Source organism: Zootoca vivipara, chromosome 6 (genome assembly GCF_965207765.1).
Source record: "Zootoca vivipara chromosome 6, rZooViv2.hap1.1, whole genome shotgun sequence".
Classification (NCBI taxonomy): domain Eukaryota; kingdom Metazoa; phylum Chordata; class Lepidosauria; order Squamata; family Lacertidae; genus Zootoca; species Zootoca vivipara.
Window position 1 is genome coordinate 54,709,968 of NC_142589.1, and position 21,604 is coordinate 54,731,571.

At 47.9% G+C, this 21,604-nt stretch overlaps 1 protein-coding gene across 1 annotated transcript in view; it reads left to right on the top strand.

Annotated features, from left to right (window-relative positions):
• Nucleotides 1-2,156: 2,156 nt before the first annotated feature.
• Nucleotides 2,157-21,604, top strand: part of LOC118086764 (bone morphogenetic protein 8B) — a 29,553-nt gene continuing 10,105 nt past the window's right edge. Inside the window, exon 1 of the mRNA XM_035118756.3 lies at nt 2,157-3,979. Within this exon, the coding sequence (XP_034974647.3) occupies nt 3,523-3,979 (457 nt within the window). The 5' untranslated portion in view covers nt 2,157-3,522. The remainder of the gene's footprint in view (nt 3,980-21,604) is intronic.

Consider the following 21,604-nt stretch of genomic DNA (forward strand, 5'->3'; position numbering starts at 1 on the left):
AACTTTCCCTCTCTTCCATCCATGCCTCCCCCCCCAAAAAAAATTGATATGGAACACCTATTAAACCATTTAAATAAAGCTGTAGAGGCACAAAATAGTTCACATTTAGCAAAGGTCTAATACCGATCATGTGACTTTTATAACAAAAATACACCACTATCAGATCAAGAAATACAGACTAAACTAGGAGACTTGCAAACCCCTTGGCTGCTACTCCACCAAATCCACTTTTTTAGCTAACCCAATCACCAGTATAGCAGCCACCCTTGTAATATCCCCAGAAGGACATGGACCAGATATAACATCTATAAAATTCTACTCGGTGCATCAGTGGGTTCACTTGACCCTATCAACATGGATGCAATTTTGGCTATAAACTTGAACCAGCTCAATGGAATGGACAAAAAACCTATTTATTTTGGTGAGTGATAGAGAATTAACTGTAAAAACTCAAGTAGGAAAGTTCTGTCCTCCCACCGCCACATTTTGTCCAAGATCAGGTCATTTTTTGCAGGAATTTGCCAAGGCCAAATTCAGCAGGTTCCCTAAGCCTGATTAAATGCTGGGAACAGGGACTGGCCCACTTGTATAACAGTAGAATTTTGAGAGATTAAATTTATGGATAGTAGTTTCAGAACAGTCTAAAACCATTATTTTCCCCTACATTATGTCCCCCTATCCTGTTGCAGCAGAGTATGTTGACCATCATGGACTTAGATAGTTACAGAGGGGTGGGTGCAATATCTATATAGCATTAAAATAGAAAAAATCCTTCCAGTAGCACCTTAGAACCCAACTATGTTTGTCATTGGTATGAGCTTTCATGTGCATGCACACTTATTCAGATACACTGAAACAGAAGTCACTAGACCCTTATATATAGTGGGAGGGTGGGGAAGGGTATTGCTCAGAAGGGTGGTGGGAATGAGTGATTGGCTGATAGGTGTGGTAAACCTGTTGATGACTGTTAACGACTGCAGTTGGTCTTGCAGGAAAAAGCAAGGAGTGAGATGGCTAAAAATAGCTTTATCATGTATAATGAGGTAAGAATCCAATGTCTCTATTCAGACCAGGTCTCTCCATGGTTTTAAGTTTGATAATAAGTTGCAATTCAGCAACTTCTCTTTCCAGTCTATTTCTGAAATTCTTTTGTAATAAGACAGCTTCTTTGAGATCTTGTACTGAATGTCCTGGGAGATTGAAGTGTTCTCCTACTGGTTTCTCTGTCTTGTGATTCCTGATGTCAGATTTATGTCCATTTATCCTTTGGCGTAGGGTTTGGCCTGTTTGTGCAATATAGAGAGCTGAAGCGCACTGTTGGCATTTGATGGCATTCACAATGTTAGAAGATGAGCAATTAAATAGTCCTGAGATGGCATGTTTGATGTTGTTGGGGCCAGTAATGGTGTTGTCTGGGTGTATGCGGCAGCAAAGTTGGCATCTGGGTTTATTGCAGGCTCTGGTACCAGTGTCCATGTTAAGTCTGGCTGTTGTATTATTGTGGGTGAAGAGTTGTTTAAGATTAGGTGGCTATCTGTAGGCAATGAAAGGTCTTCCTCCCAGAGCTTGAGAAAGAGAACTGTCATTGTCTAGGAGAGGTTGTAGATCTCTGATGATGCGTTGTACTGTTTTAACTTGGGAGCTGTATGTGATTACTAGTGGTGGCCTGTTATTTTCTTTTTTGGGTCTGTCTTGCAGCAGGTTCTCTCGTCAACAGGTTTACCACACCTATCAGCCAATCACCCATTCCCACCACCCTTCTAAGTAACACCCCTCCCCACCCTCCCACTATATACAGTGGTACCTCTGGATGTGAACGGGATCGGTTCCAGAGCCCCGTTCGCAACCTGAGCAGTGCGCAACCTGAAGCACCGAATCTGTGCATACTCACCGCGCAATTTGGCACTTCTGTGCATGCACGTGATGTCATTCGGCGCTTCTGCACATGTGCGAATCGCCGAACCCGGAAGTAACCCGTTCCGGTACTTCTGGGTTCTGACTGTACATGTCCCGTGTCATACGCAACCTGCAGTGAACGTAGCCAGAGGTATGACTGTATTAGGGTCTGGTGACTTCTGTTTCAGTGTATCTGAAGAAGTGTGCATGCAAACGAAAGCTCATACCAATGACAAACTTAGTTGGTCTCTAACGTGCTACTGGAAGGAATTTTTCTATTTAATTTTTATTTTGTTTCGACGGCAGACCAACATGACTACCTACCTACCTGTAACTATATAGCATTGTTATCTTGCTATTCTGTGGACGATGGTGGAGAGCTTCCAGAATGGCTTGCAAATGTTAGTGATGAGACACATCATAAAAGGAAAGAGCACAGGGAGAGAAAATTGTTATAAACTCAGCCTGGAGAACCAATCTGAGAAGTCCTACCAGCGCTTAGAGTTCCCAGGGAGGCAGGGTCCTCTGTAGGTCGGGAAGAAGCATAATTGCAACCAAGCAATTCAGAGCAAGACGGCTAATAAGCCAGTTAAAACAGGATGACAAAGTTCCTGTGGGTGTGCTCACATTACCCCCTTGGGAGGGCAATGAAGTTGTTTCACAGCTCTTTCCACACTACCTGATCACATCAGCCCAGTTTATTCTCTTTGTGGCAGAGCGCGCCTTTGCCCTCTGCACAGGTGTTCACACCTTGGCCAGAGATTAATTAGGAGCGGCTTAAAGACTCCAATCGGAGTGAAGTTGCCTGGTTTGAGAAGCAACCGCTTCGAGCAGTAGTCGCTTATAACGAAGTATGGGATACCCGTGCATTTTGGAGAACTAACTGCGACCACCGGTGAAAACCCCAGCACGGAAACGCAGTCAATGCAGAGTTAACGGGAGTGTGAGTGAACACAGTCTTAAACTCCCATCGCCCGATAACTAGAAAAACTGGCTGGGGCTAATGGGAAATGGTGTCCAACAGAGCCACGATACCTTTCACCTGCGGGACCCCTAATCGTAAGGTAGCAGCACCTGCTCTAGTCCGCGAGATATGCCGCCCTGCGGTCTCTCTTGTTCTCTGTGGGTGCCCCCAAGAAAGGGGGAGGACACGCCATCACGGCTCTGCCTCTTCGTGGCAAAAGAATTGCGGGCTCTGCCCCGAGGCGCTGCCCGTCTGGGTCCCAGCAGCGGAGCTGCAGCTACTGCTGAGGAGACGGGCGGTAGCAGCTCAGGCGGGTCTGTGTGAAAGAAGGCGGGGAGGTGGCCTTCGCAGCCGCGCGGCCTCCTCCCGGGGGCTCGAGAGGCGCGGCGGCGGCTCGGGAGCCTCCCTTCCCTGGGAACCGATCCAAGGGAGCTTCGCTCCTGGCGGTGTGGGAGGCACTCTGCACGCGCTCAGGGCCCCTCACCATCGCTCGGTGGAGGGCAGGGCTGGAGCAAGCGAGCGGCCGCCCAGCCCGTCCGACGAGCAGCAGCACGTGCTTCCCGCCTCAAGCCGCTTAAAGAGCCGCCCCGACGGCCGCAGCGCGCCCGATCAGCCTGCGCCCTGGCCGGGCTACTGCTGCCACCGCCGAGCTGGGCGCCAGGATGCGGCTCCCGCCGGCCCCGATCCCCTTGCTCTTCCCCATGCTGCTGTTGCTGCTGCTGGCGGGAGAGCCCTGGGCACGCCGGGCGTCGAGCCGCGCCGCCGCCTCCTGCCCGCAGCAGCAGCAGCCGCCCCAGCAGCGACGCCTCAGCGGGCGAGAGCGGCGCGAGATGCAGCGCGAGATCCTGGCCCTGTTGGGCCTGCCGGGCAGACCCCGGCCCCGGACGCGACCCGCCCCGACGGGCACCAAAGCCGCCGCCCGGCAGCAACAACGGCAGCCGCCCTCGGCCGCGCCGCTCTTCATGCTCGATCTGTATCGCGCGATGGCAAGCCAGGACGACGACGACGACGACGACGGGGACGACGAGGGCAGCCCCTGGACGCCGAGCTGGGCGAGGAGTCCCCCGCGGAGTCGGGCCGCCGACGGCGCCGATACCGTCATGAGCTTCGTCAACCTGGGTGAGTGAGCAAGCGAGCGGGGAGGCCCTGCGTGCGCGGCTCCGACCGCACTGCGATCCGGCGCAGCGCTGCTCTCGAGGAACCCGGCATGGGAGAGCGGCCACACCTCCGACGCCAGCAGCTGAGAACCGAGCGGTGGGCGAGGACGGGGTGGGTAGAGGGTGGTCTGCAGCCGGGGACCACCGCGCGGACCAGTAATAATTACAAAACTCCTGAATTCGGCTACTGGCATACAGAAATAAGGTTTTGTATGTGTCAGGATGACGGGCTCTTATTGGGTGCTTCTTCTGAATTCCTGGGCAGAGGTAGCCCATTTTCTGAATCACAAGGTGGAGGTGGAGGTATGGAGCTGAACTACTATTTTGCTCCTGGATCCAGCTGAGTTACCTTCGGGTTCTAGTCAAAAAAGCAAGTAGATCCTAGAAGGCAGAAGTCTGCTCATCCTTGGCCCTCCTCCAGGGTGTGCTAGGTGGAATTCAAGGTCTGCAAATCCTAGGCTGTGCAAGCGGTCTGCTGAACTGAGAAGTAAATTTGCACCTTTTGGGGATGTGCATAGGATTGCAATCTTGGTGACACTGCGGAGTCCCACAAAATGTCATGTGTGCTCCGATACTTCATTCCCAGACCAATTTTGGGGAGGAAGCCATCTGTTGAAAGGGATGGATCCATGGGGTGGGAAAACCCTTCACCCAAGCAAGGCAAGGCAGTCCACCCAGCAGTCTCTCCACAGGACCTGTGGGGGGGCGACTGACAGTGGCAGCAAATCTCACCCTGAGAAGAGCAAGCAAACAAGGCAGCAAGATGTTTTGAGGGGGTCCTAGGGAAAACTTAAGCCACTGACTGAGCACTGGGGTGAGGGAAAGCACCAAAGGAAGGAAGCAAACTTCCCCCCTTCACATGATTCAGGTCCCACCTTCCAAATATGGGGTCAGCAGGAGACACTTACCGGTACTTCCAGGAAATCTTTATTATTATTATTAACCCTTGCTGTCCCAAGTTGGAATAATAAATGAAAGAAACTCCCCATAGGCACACTTGGGCATCAGCAGGGGTGCCAACCTGAACAAAATATTGGGGGAGACACATGATTCACACCCTTTGAATGGCAATACCCATCAACTTTGGGGGGTTGCCCTGCCCCCTCAAATATTTTATGGGGGTGGAGACCCCATAGCCCCTGGGAGTTGGCTCCTATGAGCATCAGAGTTGGGGGGGGCAGAGACAGAGAGACTGCATGCATTTTTATGCAAGCTGAAGTCTTCAGGAACTTCCCCACGACTTCATGGCATTTCATTGTTTTGGCTTTATTTTGGGGAGGCATATAACTCTGGGTAGCAGAATTCCAACCTGTCTGTACTTTGAGGATTATAGGACTAGTCCATATTCACAATCCATCTCAGGGTATAATGTTATTTGGCTGTTTGCCAGGGGGGGAGACGGGGGACAGAAGGTCCTAGAAGGACCGCTGTGCAATCCATTGTCATTTAGGAGCCAAAGGGGTCCTGTGGCCTGTGCTACATCTTGTTGTTGTTGTTTAGTCGTTTAGTCGTGTCCGACTCTTCGTGACCCCATGGACCATAGCACGCCAGGCACTCCTGTCTTGCACTGCCTCCCGCAGTTTGGTCAAACTCATGTTCGTAGCTTCGAGAACACTGTCCAACCATCTTGTCCTCTGACGTCCCCTTCTCCTAGTGCCCTCCATCTTTCCCAACATCAGGGTCTTTTCCAAGGATTCTTCTCTTCTCATGAGGTGGCCAAAGTATTGGAGCCTCAGCTTCACGATCTGTCCTTCCAGGGAGCACTCAGGGCTGATTTCCTTAAGAATGGATAGGTTTGATCTTCTTGCAGTCCATGGGACTCTCAAGAGTCTCCTCCAGCACCATAATTCAAAAGCATCAATTCTTCGGCGATCAGCCTTCTTTATGGTCCAGCTCTCACTTCCATACATCACTACTGGGAAAACCATAGCTTTAACTATACGGACCTTTGTCGGCAAGGTGATGTCTCTGCTTTTTAAGATGCTGTCTAGGTTTGTCATTGCTTTTCTCCCAAGAAGCAGGCGTCTTTTAATTTCGTGACTGCTGTCACCATCTGCAGTAATCAAGGAGCCCAAGAAAGTAAAATCTCTCACTGCCTCCATTTCTTCCCCTTCTATTTGCCAGGAGGTGATGGGACCAGTGGCCATGATCTTGGTTTTTTTGATGTTGAGCTTCAGACCATATTTTGCGCTCTCCTCTTTCACCCTCATTAAAAGGTTCTTTAATTCCTCCTCGCTTTCTGCCATCAAGGTTGTGTCATCTGCATATCTGAGGTTGTTGATATTTCTTCCGGCAATCTTAATTCCGGCTTGGGATTCATCTAGTCCAGCCTTTCGCATGATGAATTCTGCATATAAGTTAAATAAGCAGGGAGACAATATACAACCTTGTCGTACTCCTTTCCCAATTTTGAACCAATCAGTTGTTCCATATCCAGTTCTAACTGTAGCTTCTTGTCCCACATAGAGATTTCTCAGGAGACAGATGAGGTGATCAGGCACTCCCATTTCTTTAAGAACTTGCCATAGTTTGCTGTGGTCGACACAGTCAAAGGCTTTTGCATAGTCAATGAAGCAGAAGTAGATGTTTTTCTGGAACTCTCTAGCTTTCTCCATAATCCAGCGCATGTTTGCTATTTGGTCTCTGGTTCCTCTGCCCTTTCGAAATCCAGCTTGCACTTCTGGGAGTTCTCGGTCCACATACTGCCTAAGCCTGCCTTGTAGAATTTTAAGCATAACCTTGCTAGCGTGTGAAATGAGCGCAATAGTGCGGTAGTTGGAGCATTCTTTGGCACTGCCCTTCTTTGGAATTGGGATGTAGACTGATCTTCTCCAATCCTCTGGCCATTGCTGAGTTTTCCAAACTTGCTGGCATATTGGGTGTAGCACCTTAACAGCATCATCTTTTAAAATTTTAAATAGTTCAGCTGGAATATCATCACTTCCACTGGCCTTGTTATTAGCAGTGCTTTCTAAGGCCCATTTGACTTCACGCCCATTTGACTTCACATTCAAATCATTTGAATGTACTGTACATCTTAGTACAGTACATTCAAATGATTCTCTCCCTCCACGCCAGGAAAAGAGAGGAAACTCCCTCTGTATAGACTAGCCTGATGCTTTTTGCTGTTGTTTTTTGCATTCTGTTTTTTATGGGGATGTTGAAGCATGCAGCCATTCCAGGACCTGCATCCTGATAAGCTTGATGACTTAACTGTGCTGATTGCCCCCTGACCTGACCTCATGCACATGTTGCCCCTCTGTAACTTGCAGGTGGTGGTTTTTAGCAGTGTGTGACTGGTGGAGCCTGGGTGGGGTGTTCTCATGGTGAAATGTAGCACAACTGCCTTTTATCACAACTAGGAAGAGCAATGTGGCCAGGCCAGAATGTGTTGGATGGAGAGCAGGGGACTTGAGGGCTTTTTTGCCACCTACTGCCAAGCTTCCCTCTTGATGGGGGTCATTGCTCCATCAGCACTGGAGGGCAAGAGGGAGGAAAGGGGGGTGGATCAAGCATTGAGAGCCAAGGTGGGGCTTCCCCTCTGAATGGACCAGGCTCGCAGCCTTGTGACACTTGGAGCAAAGATTCCAAGGAGTCCCATTCCAGGTGGCAAGCAAAGAGCCACTGGAATCCTGTTAAGCCAGTTCTTGTGCCTCTGAACTGCTGACTTACTGAAACTTGGTTGTGTGAGCACTATATGAAGCGGCTGTTCCTTAACCTGCATCCCTCATGTGATACTTCTTCAATTTCGAGCTGGCCCTCTCCTGAGGGTACGCGCTAGGTAACAATTCAAGAACCGGTATGAAATAGATGCAATCAGATAGAAATGTCTAAGTTGGCCTGAAGGAAGCAGCCTTGAATGGCTTCTTTCCCTCCCAACCCTGTTCCATTAATTCATGTGAGACACAATCCTCCCCACATTCATTGTCCATGCAGCACAGTCAATCCTGGGGCAGATCTTTGGGTGCTTCCAGATGGGCCTTTATTCTGGGAGGGGGGGATCCCTGCTCATGAAAGCTTTTTGCAGCATCCACACGAGGTGGTTGTTATGAAAATGCCAGCTTGCATTACCGCCCTATTTAAACCACTCAGCACTACATGTGATTGATGCCCGTAGTATTGCTTAAAGTGGCACAATCCTGGCCTAGCTTTGCCTATTTTGCCCTGGCTCTTGCCAAGCAGTGAGAAAAATAGGGTAATGATTAAAAGGCCCGCCTTGGGTGGCAGAACACAGGCTCTGATCCAGCTCTGGTCTTACATTTGCACATATTAGCATTCCAAATACGGGAAGTGTGTGTGGGGGTACATATTAGCATTTCAGATACGGGAAGTGGGGGGTACATATTAGCATTCCAGATACGGGAAGTGGGGGGTACTTCTCTTCCTTCTCCCTACACCCCACAGCGGGAATCCCGCCCTGTAGCTGGTGCCAAATCCCCCAAGCAATACTAGGAAGCTAATTAAAGCACATATCCTAATTAGCTTTGAAGTGTGTGGGAAGAATCCAGATAAGAGGCAGGTAACATTTGTAACTGTGGGAAAGATTGATGGGGAAACATTGATGTGCCTTTCTGTGGGTTCTGGCAAAAAAGGAAGGGAAGGAAGCCAATGTGCCCTTCTAAATGTTTTTGGACTACAACTCGCATCATTTCTGGCCAGTTGCCAAGCTGCCTAGAGCTGATGGGAGTTGTAGTCCAGCAAGATGGAGGGCACCAAGTTGCCTACACCTGTTTTAATGGGAGGGAAGTGGTGCAAGCTCCCAGAAGTGAGAGGTCTATTTTGGAGGGGGTCTTGCTCTCATAAAGACTATTGTATGGAGGAGAATGCACAAAGGAGCTTGCTTTGTGCACAGCATGCACAAGAGGCACCAGCTTAGGCCTCCAGAGGGAAATCTGCATAAATGTCTTAGAAGAGGAGTCCCGCTCCCATCAGCCCCACCAAGCTCAGTTTTTCCTCTGCCAGCCTCCACCTGCCTACCTTCACACTTGCAACCTCTCCAGGTTTGTGGCTCTGCCTGCCAGCTTCCTCCTTTGTCTCAGTGTTGCTCTTGCACAGGCTCCCCCAAACTGCAGCCCTCCAGATGTTTTGGCCTACAACTCCCATGATCCCTAGCTAACAGGACCAGTGGTCAGGGATGATGGGGATTGTAGTCCAAAACATCTGGAGGTCCAAAGTTTGGGGGTGCCTGCTCTTGCACAACTAAGGAAGGGAGAAAGAAGGGGACAAAAGTAGAGTCAGTTGGTTCTGCCTGCTGTTGGCTATGGCACCACCTACTGTTGACCTCCCCTGTCTTCCACTTTACCAGTCGCAGTGTGCACCAGCTGCTACTGCTAGCGAGGATGACCGTGTTGCCAACCCCTGACTTGGAAGCTTGCTGTGCATTTCCCCATGGAAAGCAGGGCAGCTTTGTGCCTACCTGCCTTTATACAATCCACTTTATATAGTCTATAGTCCACTGGTGCACCTGGAGCATTCAGAGCCTCAGCCACTGCCTGGATATATCCAGGTGCAGACCCCAGTCTAGCTGTGAAGTTCATTCTTCAAAAGGAGCACAACCCCATCCAGAACAGGTTGTACGGATTCCAATCTCCAGTTTGTCACCTCTGTCTTCCCCAGATTAAGTCTCACTTTGTTAGCCCACCACTTCAAGATCTCCACAGCTTCCTGTGAAAAGTACCTTTTGGAGACCCTGTATGACTGGAATTTGTCATGTAAGATGAATTGCATTTTAAAAAACCCAATCCAAACCCCTCAAACTCTACTATTCACCATTTAGCAAAAAGGAAGCCACTTCTATCCTTTTGCCAAGTTTGTGAGGTGATGCAGGTTGATAGCAGCTTCTGAGACAACACAGGTTCAAGTCTTCCCACCAACTGGTGTTCCTTTGGCTATTAACACAGTGGCTTCTTCATCTGGGCAGAGTGCACAGAGAGGTGTAGCTCACTCCAGGAATACCAGCAGCATTGCACTTTCATTGTGCAAAAGGTCCCAGGTTCAATCCCCAATGGCATCCAGGTAGGGTTGGGAATGTCCCCTTTCTTGAGAGCTGCTGCCAGTCAGTGTAGGCAATATGCCTGACTTTGTATAAGGCAGCTTCCCGTGCTTGGGAAGGGAATAAAACCACCCTCTTACCTGAGACCATTAATGAGATTGGTTCCCTGCTCATATATCACTTGCTGGTTTTTAGGGTTTGGAGTGCTTCGGGAACAAGTTAGTTACTTCCCAACAGGCTCCTGCCCAAAGGCTTGAACACACCACAATTTCATGGCAATTTCACACTCTACGTGCTCTGGAAACGTGGGTTAATTTTATTGATAGCCATAATTAGTGGGCTTTATCTCTTCATGGCTTACAAACCAGCTATGCTCACCATTGAATTTTGCAGGGAGGGAGAGCAAATTCTGATCACGGACTAGCAAAATGTGTTGGCATAAACTTAAGTAACTAGGAAGTAGAACCAACTTCAGCTTCATTTTGTTTTGCATAATTTGTTCCTGGTTTTTAAACATTCCAGAATTCTTGTAAGGGAAGGGGCAATGGAGAAAGGATTGAAGAAGGAAGGAGAAAGACACAGATATATATTTTGGAGTTCTTTCATAGACACGAAACTTGCGCTTTCTTTGTTTGGTGAAAGGCATTGTATATCTTGTGGTGCTGACGGCGTTTCAAAACAAAAATGTTAATAATTCTATACTACACCTAATTTCCATTGTTACACAACACCACTTAAATAGGCTCAGCTTTTTTTGTTTAGCAGATTCAACGGGGGGGGGGGGGGAATACGCCAACATCAGACATTACCCGTTCTAATGAATTTCTCTATCTTTCATACTGCCTTTTATGTATGGTTCAAATAAAAGATGCCAGCCTGTCCACGCCTGTTCAGTGCAGGGCGAGTTCATCTTTGGTAGCCTCCCAACAAGGAAACATATGGGAGGCCTCTTGCACCAGAGAAATTCTGAGGACGTTTTAAATTTAGGATTCTCGCTAGCCGTCCTGATTTCCAGCGGAAAGGGCAGCTGCATCGCGCTCCCTGCCTCAACCGCAAGAGCTTTGGACCAAATGCCAAGAGGAAACTGAGGTTGTCTTCTGGGAGTCGATCGCTGTCCATGGCGACTATTTTTGGGCAACGCAGAAAGCTTGGGGGAGCCACCCAGTTTAATGGCTTGCTTATGTCCTAGGAATGATGGAGCTGGGCCTGCTGCATGGGCCTTGCCTGGACTCTTGGCAGTCTTGCCAATAAAGTCTTTGGGCACAATCTTGGCAATTTCACCTGCACAAGCACCCCCTCCATCCGGAAAAGAGTGGGAGTTTGCATCTCCTTCCTCGTGGCTGAATTTTGCAATTGGATAATCAGCGGTTGCTGCTGCTGCCATTGTGGGTGGGGCTGCAGCTGCCAATAATCTTCCTTCTGTCAAAGCAGTGCTGTTGCCTCCATAGTACAGCACAGTTGTAATTTGAAAACAGCAACAGACTCTTAAAAGGCCAGTGAGACTGCCTAAAAACTGTGGCTACTTCCCCAACTTCCAGGAATTTAATATCAATCTATCTAAATGGATATCAATGTTTAGTGCTCTTTCTCTAGAAAAAGAGGTGCCGAAACTCACCATGAACACCTCTCTTGTTCTCTTATAAAGCAATGGTGCCCACCTGAGAGGTGCCTGAACTGAGTTCCAGTAAGTTCTTGCTCGGAAAAAGCCCTGTTAATGTTCTATATTACGGCATATAGTTATATTCCGGTGTATAAGACGACTGGGCGTATAAGACTGCCCCCAACTTTTCCAGTTTAAATATAGAGTTTGGGATATACTTGCCGTATAAGAAATACGACCCGGCGTATAAGATGACCCCCGACTTTCAAGAAGATTTTCCTGGGTTAAAAAGTAGTCTTATACGAAGAAATATAATATCCAAAATATATCTGTTTCCCAGAGAGCAGTACAGCAAAGGAGCAGTGGCATGCAGTCCTGGCATCAGCACCTGGGCTAGTTTGGGCATTCCTGGACAGGTGCTGCTCTAAAATGAATGAATGTGGGCAGATAGGCATGTACACAGTTACAGGTGCTTGGGTTTCTTTGGGGTGGTTTGTTTTTTGTTCTTTAAAATACACTATCCTTTCCTACAACAAAATGATGCTTTTTCCCAAGTAAATGTCTTTAGCACCAGGCCACTCTACTTTTTTGAAGCAAGCTCTACTTTGTTCCTCTAGTCATTGTGGTGCTATGATTTAAATGACTTTACAATGCAAATCTGCACATGCTCAAGAGTTTTTCCTCTTTTTTAAAAAAATTGGGGTCGGTGAATTTTTCTTGTTGTTTTTCTTTTTGCTTTGATGTACCAGGAAGGTAGAAGCAATTGTTCTGTGGTGTGTGTGTGTGTGTGTGTGTGTGTGTGTGTGTGTGTGTGTGTGAACAGTGTGATTTTCAACTGAAGTAACATGCATGCGTATCTGCAGGGTCGGTTAAAGCCAGTAAGTCCAAGTTCACCTATTTGTACCATTGGCTGAACCCTTCCTCCTTGCAGGGTTCAAAGTCCTGCCAAGCTACTCTACAGCTTCCTCTCACCAGTGGAAGTCTTTGGGCTCTCAAATTTCAGCTGCACCCTGTGCAATGCTAAAATTCGAGGGGGGGCTCATGCTTCATTCTACATCTTGTTGGGGCGCCATTGGCACCCAGTGTGACCAAACCAGTCAGTTGTGCTATCCTAAAACTGCCTCGGCCCCACCCTCCACATCCTTCTTGTAGGAATACAGGAAGTTGCCTTAGACTGAATCAGACGAATGGTCCATTGAGCACAGTATTCTCTGCACTGTCTGGCAGTGACTCTCACGGGTTTCAGGAATGAGGTTTCCCCAGCCCTACCTGGAGACAGGCCGCCTCAGAGATCCAGAGGGACGCAGGTCCATAGCTGTCAAGTTCTCCCTTTTTTAAAGGGAATTTTCCTTATACTGAATAGGCTTCCTTGCGAGAAAAGGGAAGACTTGACAGTTATGCCCAGGCCACTTCTGAGGCACCAGCCATAATAAAAATGAAAAACTACAACACAGAAATGAAGTACTTAGAAAAAAGTATGAGACATAATCTGAATGTTTTTAACATTTAACAGATGCTTTCCTAGCCTCTTTCTGTGCACACGCACTAATTATTGAGGGGGGAATCTAGCTTTCATGCAGTAGTGCTGCTGACATTAAGCCCATCCAAACACTTTTGCCCCATAGCTGAATAGGGATAGTTGTTTACCTGCTTCAACATGTTGAAACATTTTGGCCTGATGCACAAAGAAACAACTTGTGAAAGTTATCCAATGTTAAAAGCTCAACAAGCTGCTGGATTGGAGCCCCTCTTTGAGATGGAGGCCCAGGCTAAACCTTTCCCCAACTCCATTTGAACCTGGGGACTTTTGCTCTGCCACTGAGCTGCAGTGCTTCTTATCTGGCTCATCTCCCCGCTCAGTACTGTAGTTGGAACCCTTGAACAATTAAGCCCTTGAGGGGTCTCTTGACTTTGGCATGCAATTTTAAGGTTTATGTTCCAGAGGGCTGGCATTTTGTTCACTCAGCAGCGACAGGGAGGAAGCTCCCAAGTATGAGCTAGTTCTTTCTCCCTAGTTCTTTCTCTAGTTCTTTCTCCTGGCATTTGGAGGCAGACTGCTTCACACCATGGAGACCCAATGCAGCTTTTGTAGTCTTCCAGCCTATGAATTTGTGGTGCACTTGGGTCATTTTGGACTCTGGTTTATTGCAGCCTCCCCCTGGAAATGTCCCTGCATATTACTGTACTTCATGGTGCGGCAAGCCAGTGCTCCTGCTTTTGAGGCCACAAGGATCCATCACCACATCTTGTGGTTGTGAATTCTGCATTATTTTCCCCTTTGAGAGGCCAACTGAGGGTCCCTCGGTTGTTTCCAGCCCACCCCCTGCCACTGCCAAGACTCCCTTGTGGCAGGCTGCTCCCCCCCCTATTTTCTAACTGTTGCAATGGCAAGGAGTGGTTACAGACCATATTTGAAATAAACGGTGCACAGCTCAGAACAAACTAGTGCAGCTTTTGAATTCAACCCACCTGCTGCCTCGTCCTTTAAAGTTAAGAGGGCTCCACCTCAGAGGCTCCCAGGCAGGCAGATGCCAGTTGGGGTGGGAAGCCAGGCCCGAATGCCTGCAGCAGGTGCTGTTTCTGCTCCTGGTTCTTGCAAAGCCTGAGGCTGGCTAGGGTGGCTTCTCCCATACCCGCTTTAGCAAGGGAGGCAGCTGCAGGGTCTCCTGGGAGAGCATAGTGGGCGTTTGGCAAGCTGGCAGGCAACGTGGTTGCCTCTCGGAGACAGTGTAATTGTTGGCTGGTGGTCTTCAGCTGTGCTTCAGCTGGATTTGGTCTGGCCTCTTGTTTTTGCACATAAGGCAGCAGAACAAACCTCAGTGCAGATAGCAGAGGATTATAGTTGCACTGATTAAGTGGGAAAAGATTCTCCCTACCCACAAAAGAGAAAACTATGCCCATATTCTCCACATAATGGCACACAGGAAGCTTTTTTTTTCTCCAAATGCCAATACTGGCAGCTCCTAGATTCCTTGGGGTCCAGACCTCGAAGGAAGCCAAGAAGATTTTTAAATTTCTGGAGACCAGCATGAGGAACAAGGGAAGATGGGAAGACAGGGGCAGTCACCGTGGTGTCCTCCAGACCTTGTTGGACTCTCAACACCCATCAGCCCTGGCCAGCTTGGCCAGTGGTCCGGGATGAGGGAAGCTGGGTTGCCAAGAACATCTGAAGGGCACCACATTGGCATTCCCTGAGCTAAGGAGGCGCATTCAGCTGTCTGGGTTTTTTCCTGTACCACGTATGGAATTTTTGATGCTTGTTTTTTTGTTTGTTTAGATTAATAAGGGTGAGCTGGAAGGCATGTGGGAAATGTGTGGTAAGAGGTTGGAAGCCAAAGGAATGGTATTCAGTGGTCTAGTGCTGGGGGAGTCCCAGCACTCCTATGGATGTCTGGCAGAGAAGAAACCATGCAGGAAATAAACTGAACTATGGAATGATAGAAAACTTGCTTAACCTGTGTCATGAATATCCCTAGGGCCACTGGCCAAAGGCATTTTGCTGTTTGTGGGCAAGGGGCAAGATGGTGCCTCCCCACCTGGCTGCCACCACTGGCAATGGGATCCTTAACCCCGGGGATAGTGGTGTGGGCTCCACATCCTCCACCGTCTTCAACTGAGGAGGCGCAGAGCAAGCCCATCCACTTTCCACACTTCAGCATCTGTCGCCTGAGGCGACTGCCTCATTCTGCCTTATGGTAGGGTTGACCCTGAATATTGGAAAGCTAGAAAGGCCCTTTACAGCAAGAGAAGTTCAGGTCAAGAAGCCTCTTCTTTTCTACGTCTGCTCTTGGGAAGATGGGCAGCTCATCATGGGGGGCCAGGTACACCTTTGTGTATGCACCTCAAAGTATCTGTTAAGTCGCAGGGGGAGAGAGAGAGAGAAATGTGTAAGCAAATTATATAAGGCTGGGGGCTGAAGTTTTCCACACTCTCCCTTCCAGACACAGTTTTACGTTCGGCTTATTTTTTTGGCATGGATTCTGATAGATAGAGTTCTTTCTGCATCTCATTCAAATATATTTTAAGACTTCAGATTCTTTATGTGGTTCGGTGTGCCAGAATTTCCTTTTAATTTAGTGTCCGAAAAAGGCACATGGACCACTCTGAGGCAGCAGGGACTAGTATAATTACAGTGGAGGTGTAATTTATAGAATAAAATGACACTCACTCACACACACACACACACACACACACACACACACACAGCTGAAGCTAAAAATAACTTGAAAATGGCAGGCGTGTAAAAGACGCCCTGTGTGCAGACCTGCAGAGATTTTTTCATGGGGCATGCTGGAAGATGTAGAAAATGAATATACTGGAATTATCTGCAGAAATGGAAAAGGTGCTGGAAGGGATGGAGTTTTGTTTGCGTTTTAATGAGAAACTACCTGATTTGCACTTCTCAAACCTATATATGAACTGAAATACAATAAGCTTTCAAAATTAATACTTGTACAGGAGCTGGAGCTGTTGAGGAGAAGCTTTTAGCCCAAATCTACTCTTAGCCAGGAAGCCCTGCTTTTGGGCCAGGCCCCTCGCAGGGCTGTTGTGAGGACAAAAAAAGGGTGCTACCCTTGGAGATAAAGTGGGGCACAAATATCAGATGGTATTAAAAGCACACTTAAATAGAGCTGTTGAGAGTTTCCACTGAGAAATCAGTGCCTGTCTGCTCCCCACCCTGCATTCCCCAGTTGCACTGCAGACAATGATGGGGCACAGAGCAAAGCCACCCTGGGATCTTAAGAGGTGGGCCATCATTGGGGAGGAGCAGGTGGTCCTTTAGATACCCTGAAATCAATCTAGACGGGGCAGCCTCCCCCAGCCTGGTGCCCTCAAGGTATTTTGGACTACAACTCCCATCAGCCTCAGCATTCTACAGTTGTGCTGGTTGGGGCTGATGGATGCTGCCTGGAACATCTGTAGGGTACCAGGTATAGGACTTTAAAAGTGACAGCCAGCTGTTAGAGTGGGCTTGGAACCATACCGAGAGCCAATTTAGATGACAAAGGAGTCACATACTCTGAGTAGCAAGCGCCTGTCAGCATAGAGCTCCATTTTGCATCAGACATTAAAAAAACAACCACTCACGTTATTAGGCCAACCAAAACATCACAGAAAGAGTAGTCAATCTTTTGAATTGCTCAGAGCTCAACATCAGGCCAGATAGTAAACAAAGCAAGTGGCGGAGAACATCTTAGCTGATGGTAACAAAAGAATTTGCTTTCTTTAGCATCCAGCCTAATGAAGAGCTCTGGGGAACTTGAAACCAGGTGTAGTCCTAATATAGATCTGAGTTTTTTTTTGTCTGGACCAACACGGCTAACCTTTTTTTCTTTTTGTTCTGTGCCAGCTGCAGCTTCTGAACATTCTTCAAAGGCAGCCCCACCTAGGGAGCAGTGTGGTAGTCCAGCACATGAGAGCCCGGCTGTGCCCAGGCTCAAACTGAACCATGATGAAAGCCTGTGGATGCTCCCACTCCCCACCCCCAATCTCACAACAGGGCAGTAAAAATGTGTGTGCTTGAGCAACACAGGAAGGGAGAGTGTTACTGTGCTCAAATCCTGCTTGCAGGTTTCCCCACAGACATCTGGTTGGCCACTGTGAGAACAGGATGCCAGTCAAGATGGGCCATTGGCCTGATCCAGTTCTAGGCTCTTCTTGTGTTCTCATTGAAACACCCTCAGCACTCTCAAAATGTTTTGGCTGCTTCCTTTGCCCGTGGTGAGTTCTGCCTCCTCCTCCTCCTCCTCCTCCTCCTCCTCTCCTGCAGTGACAGCAGTGTTGCCCATCCCTCCTTGCCAGGCCCAGGCCTCTGGCCAGGAAGAGCTCTGTGTCCGCATCCGCCCAGGGTCGGGCACCCTGCCAGAGTCGCCTTTATTTTCTTTAAAAACAAAATGAGGAGTTTGTGGTGAACCCAGTAGCTGGAAGGAATGACTTTTGAAAGACAGATGCATAATTTAAATCTCAGCATTCTGTTTGGGAGAAGGGCCCTCCATCGCTCACTCCCCTTATGTAAACATCCAGCCTGACACGATGATCAGAGTTAACAAAAGAGAGTGGAAAATATGAAGCAAACACAAAAGCAATTAACATGCCAAATAGCACCAAGCTGTGTTTTCTGTAGCCTCAAACTATTTTGATTTCATTATTAAAGGACACAGCCCTAGGACTTTCCATCTAGCATGGTTTTATTAGCAAATGATTTAGAGAAAGATGGCAGTGGCTAGAAGCTAGGAATTGGTGGCGTGTCTATAGAGGACACAGCATCAGGGTTTTGGCGCTGCCAGAGCATGGGCCTGCCTCTCCTGTGCCTCAGTAGTACCACACAAGGGCCTCTCTGCCATGCTGGAACGGGTTCAGGGTTACCTTATCAGAGAACTATAAGTCATAGCCACTTTACTGCATTTTAAAAGCCATTTTAAATGCATTTAAAAACCTCAAAACATATGCAGGTGCAAACAGCATTGGAAGTGGGTTTCCATGTAGCTGCTCCACTATCATCATGAGCTTAAATCATCAGTGTTAAATGCAAAGGATGCCTACAGGGGTCTCAAAATTTCCATTGGTAAAGGCAGGGCTAGGTGCTGTGTCAGTGTAGGTGCTGTTCTCCAATTGTTCTCAGTCTCAGTGTTCCTTGGTTGTCTTTCAAATTTTAATACTGTACTTCTGTTGGAAGCCGCCCGGAGTGGCTGGGGAAACCCAGCCAGATGGGCAGGGTATAAATAAAAAGTTGTTGTTGTTGTTATCCAGTGTCTTAGGCTGGTGGCTTTTGATGGCTGCTTCCAGATGGGTGTTTATTGTGGGATGGGTGCATCGTGCATGCCATCTTTTTGCAGTTCCCACATGGCAAAGAGTTTTTAAAAACCTGTTGCCAAGGATCTGTTTGGGGCATAACAATGGTCCATTTTCAAATTAAGCCTGCATGGAGACGCCCAGAGTGTTTCAGAGCAGCAGCAAGCGATTATCAGGATCCCCCAGTGTAGATAAATGGTCATCATCAAGCATCCCTGAAAGGCAGTCCTCTGAGTGTATGTGTCCATTTGTTTGTTTGTTTGTTTGTTTGTTCTTCTCTTTCACCTTCTGCAACCATGAGAAGCTTATGGGGTATAGCCCTCCCCCAGGCTTGGTTTCCTTGAGGAAAGCAGCCACTGGAGGCTTAGGGTGTTTTGTAATATTTGTGGTTATTTACAAAAGTACAGGTTGGATACACAGCTTAGACTCTCCAACAACAGACAGCCAAAATCCACTAGTTCCACATCAGATACTGGTAAATCAATGAAATAGAAGAATAGTGCTTAGATGTACTTTAAACAAAAAAATATTTGCCCAACCAGGTTTTTTTGTGTGTGTCAAAGTGCATTGGGGTGTGAAGATGTATGCTCTTAACCCTTTGCTTTTAAAAACAAGCACATGGTTGCTTTAAGTAATAAATCCTAGAGAAGTTATTGTCTTCTCCATCCTGCCCTGGCAGCTGGTTAGGAAGAGGCATTTCTAGGAAAAGGGGTTCCCCTCCCTATTCATTGCAGAGTGCCTCAAAGCTAAATAACGTCTCTATTAAACTCCCATAATCCGGTAAACAGATGGGAAAGAACATGTGGGTTTGGTTTAGGTTTGTTTTCAGTGTTTGCAAAGTACTAATGAACTTCATTTACAATCCTCAAGGTGAGAAATGTTCTCTGGGTGCCTGGCCTGCAGGCACCATTAGTGGCGTAATAGCATTTTTTGGAATGTGCAGGAGGCAGGTCTCAGCCTGAAAATAAAGGACAGATTAAAGTAAAGAGTGCATCTGAGCACACGAAGGTTGCCTTATCTTTTAATAATCATCATGAGCTACACACACGCACACACACACACCCCTGGGGTAAAGGTATCTAACCTATTCTGGCTTGACCCCCAGAACTTCTGTTTTTAGAAATTGCCCATGAGTGAAAAAACAGTGTTTTTACACACTCCTGTGCTTTATAATATGGTCACATTCTTAGATGCAGGGGTGGTAGGCTGGGAGCACACAAAGCTTTTGAGACTGGTGTCTCCTCACCCCCTGAACAAATATAAAATTGAATCCATCCAACTATCACTGCGTTTGCTTGCTTTAATGCCACCCTTCAATTAAAAAGTCCCAGGGCAATTTATAGCAGGTTACAAAAAGGCAGCAAAATGACATTAAAACGATGATTGCCAAGAGGAAAGGGCAGCATGGAAAACAATCAGAGCAGAGATGTTAAATGACCAGAGATTAAAAGTCAGGAGAACTAAAAATGTAGTTGGCAAGTGCCTAAAAATACAGCCGAGCCAACCCAATATGTTTTGCTGCCTGAGGCAGACAAGATGCCTCCTCCACTTCACCCCCTGGACTAGCAGCTGAATCGTATTTCAACACTAGCTGTAAGGCAGAGACCTCTATCTCATATGGCTAGCTTAGGGGTTGCCAGGCAAGCAGTGTGGCACATGCGCAGGTGAGCCCTGTCCTCCAACATCTCCCTGCTGCAGAGGCAACACCCACATGTGCCGTGGGAACAAAGCAACAACGCATGCACATAGATGGGGCCAGCTGGAGAGTATGGCCTGTGCTGGCTGCCTCTCTGCCTGCTCACTTTCCCAGCACTGCCATGTATGACATGGGAGCGGAAGATGACTAGGCCAGCTCAACCAGGCCCACATCCCCTCCAGGAGGACAACTCAAGAGAAATAGCTGGGAATGCTTGGGCATGGAGAAAGTGGATGGAGAGAAGTTCTCCCTCTCCCAAAACACTAGAACTCATGGCCATCCAATGAATCTGAATGTTGGAAGATAAAAGAAAGGACTTCTTCATGCAGCACATGGTTAAACTGTGGAACTTGCCCACACAGGAGGCAGTGATGGCGACCAACTTGGATGGCTTTAAAAGAGGATTGGACAAATTCAGAGGAGAGGGCTATCAATAGCTATGCTCTGCATCAGCAGTCAAAGGTAGCAATGCTTCTGAATGCCAGTTGCTGGCACCCACAGGAGGGGAGAGGGCTCTTGCATTCAGGTTGTGCTTTGGGGCTTCCTGTTGGGTCATCTGGTTGGCGCAAAGGACACCTTTTGGATGCCAGCAGAAGGCTGCAAATGCTTTGCTCAGGTGCCAGACCTGCTTCCCGTTTTGAGAGGTTTCTGTCAGTGTAGCTGAGATGGCTAGAAAAATGGCAAAACAAGGAAAGGATAAAGTGTGTGTGTGTGTGTGTGTGTGTGGCTGGCTTTAGCAGACAGCTCCTAAACTTAAAGATGTTTGTCAGACTTGGAAATAAAAACAAACACAAGCAGTCCAACCCCCCTCAAGTTCTCTCTGCCTCGGTTCCCTTAATTGGGAAGGGAAGTATTCCTTTGGAAACCGCTGCCCACCCTAACCTCTCCTGGCACGTCACAGACAGTCGAGCGCTTTTCACACACCAAAAAGGGGGGAGGAAAGCAGCTGTTTTCTCCCAGCTAACCACCAGGCCTCTGCACTGCTACTTAACAACCACTAAATTCCAGGATGCTAGAGTGCCTCTCCCAACCTGCTGCTCACCAGATGTTTATCTGGGGAGCATTAGGTTGGCGAAGGATGCCCTATGGAATGCTAGGGAGGGCAATTCTCTCCCAATTCTCCTGACCGCTGAGTTGCTGTAAGCTGAAATCAAGAAAGGTACTGGGGGATCTTACTAGTGTGGCCTGAGAGACGGCTTTCAGAGCTTTTCTTTGAAAATAAATAGGGTCAGTGGCATTTGTTCTTGTACATCCCTTGTTCCCCTTGCCAGGTTTTGACAGCCAGTTTCATGGGTGTAGCTAAGGGGAGGGGCAGGGGGGCATCTGCCCCCCTAAATCAATATAAATAAATAAAAATACATAGCTAACTGAGGTTCCCCCCCAACACACAAAAGGCCTGTCCACCTAACAAAAAACCTGGCTTCACCCATGGCCAATTTTATTGTGTTACTCCTATAGCGTCCCGTTATAGATTAAGAGCTGCAACCAAAGGAGATTCTGCCATCAT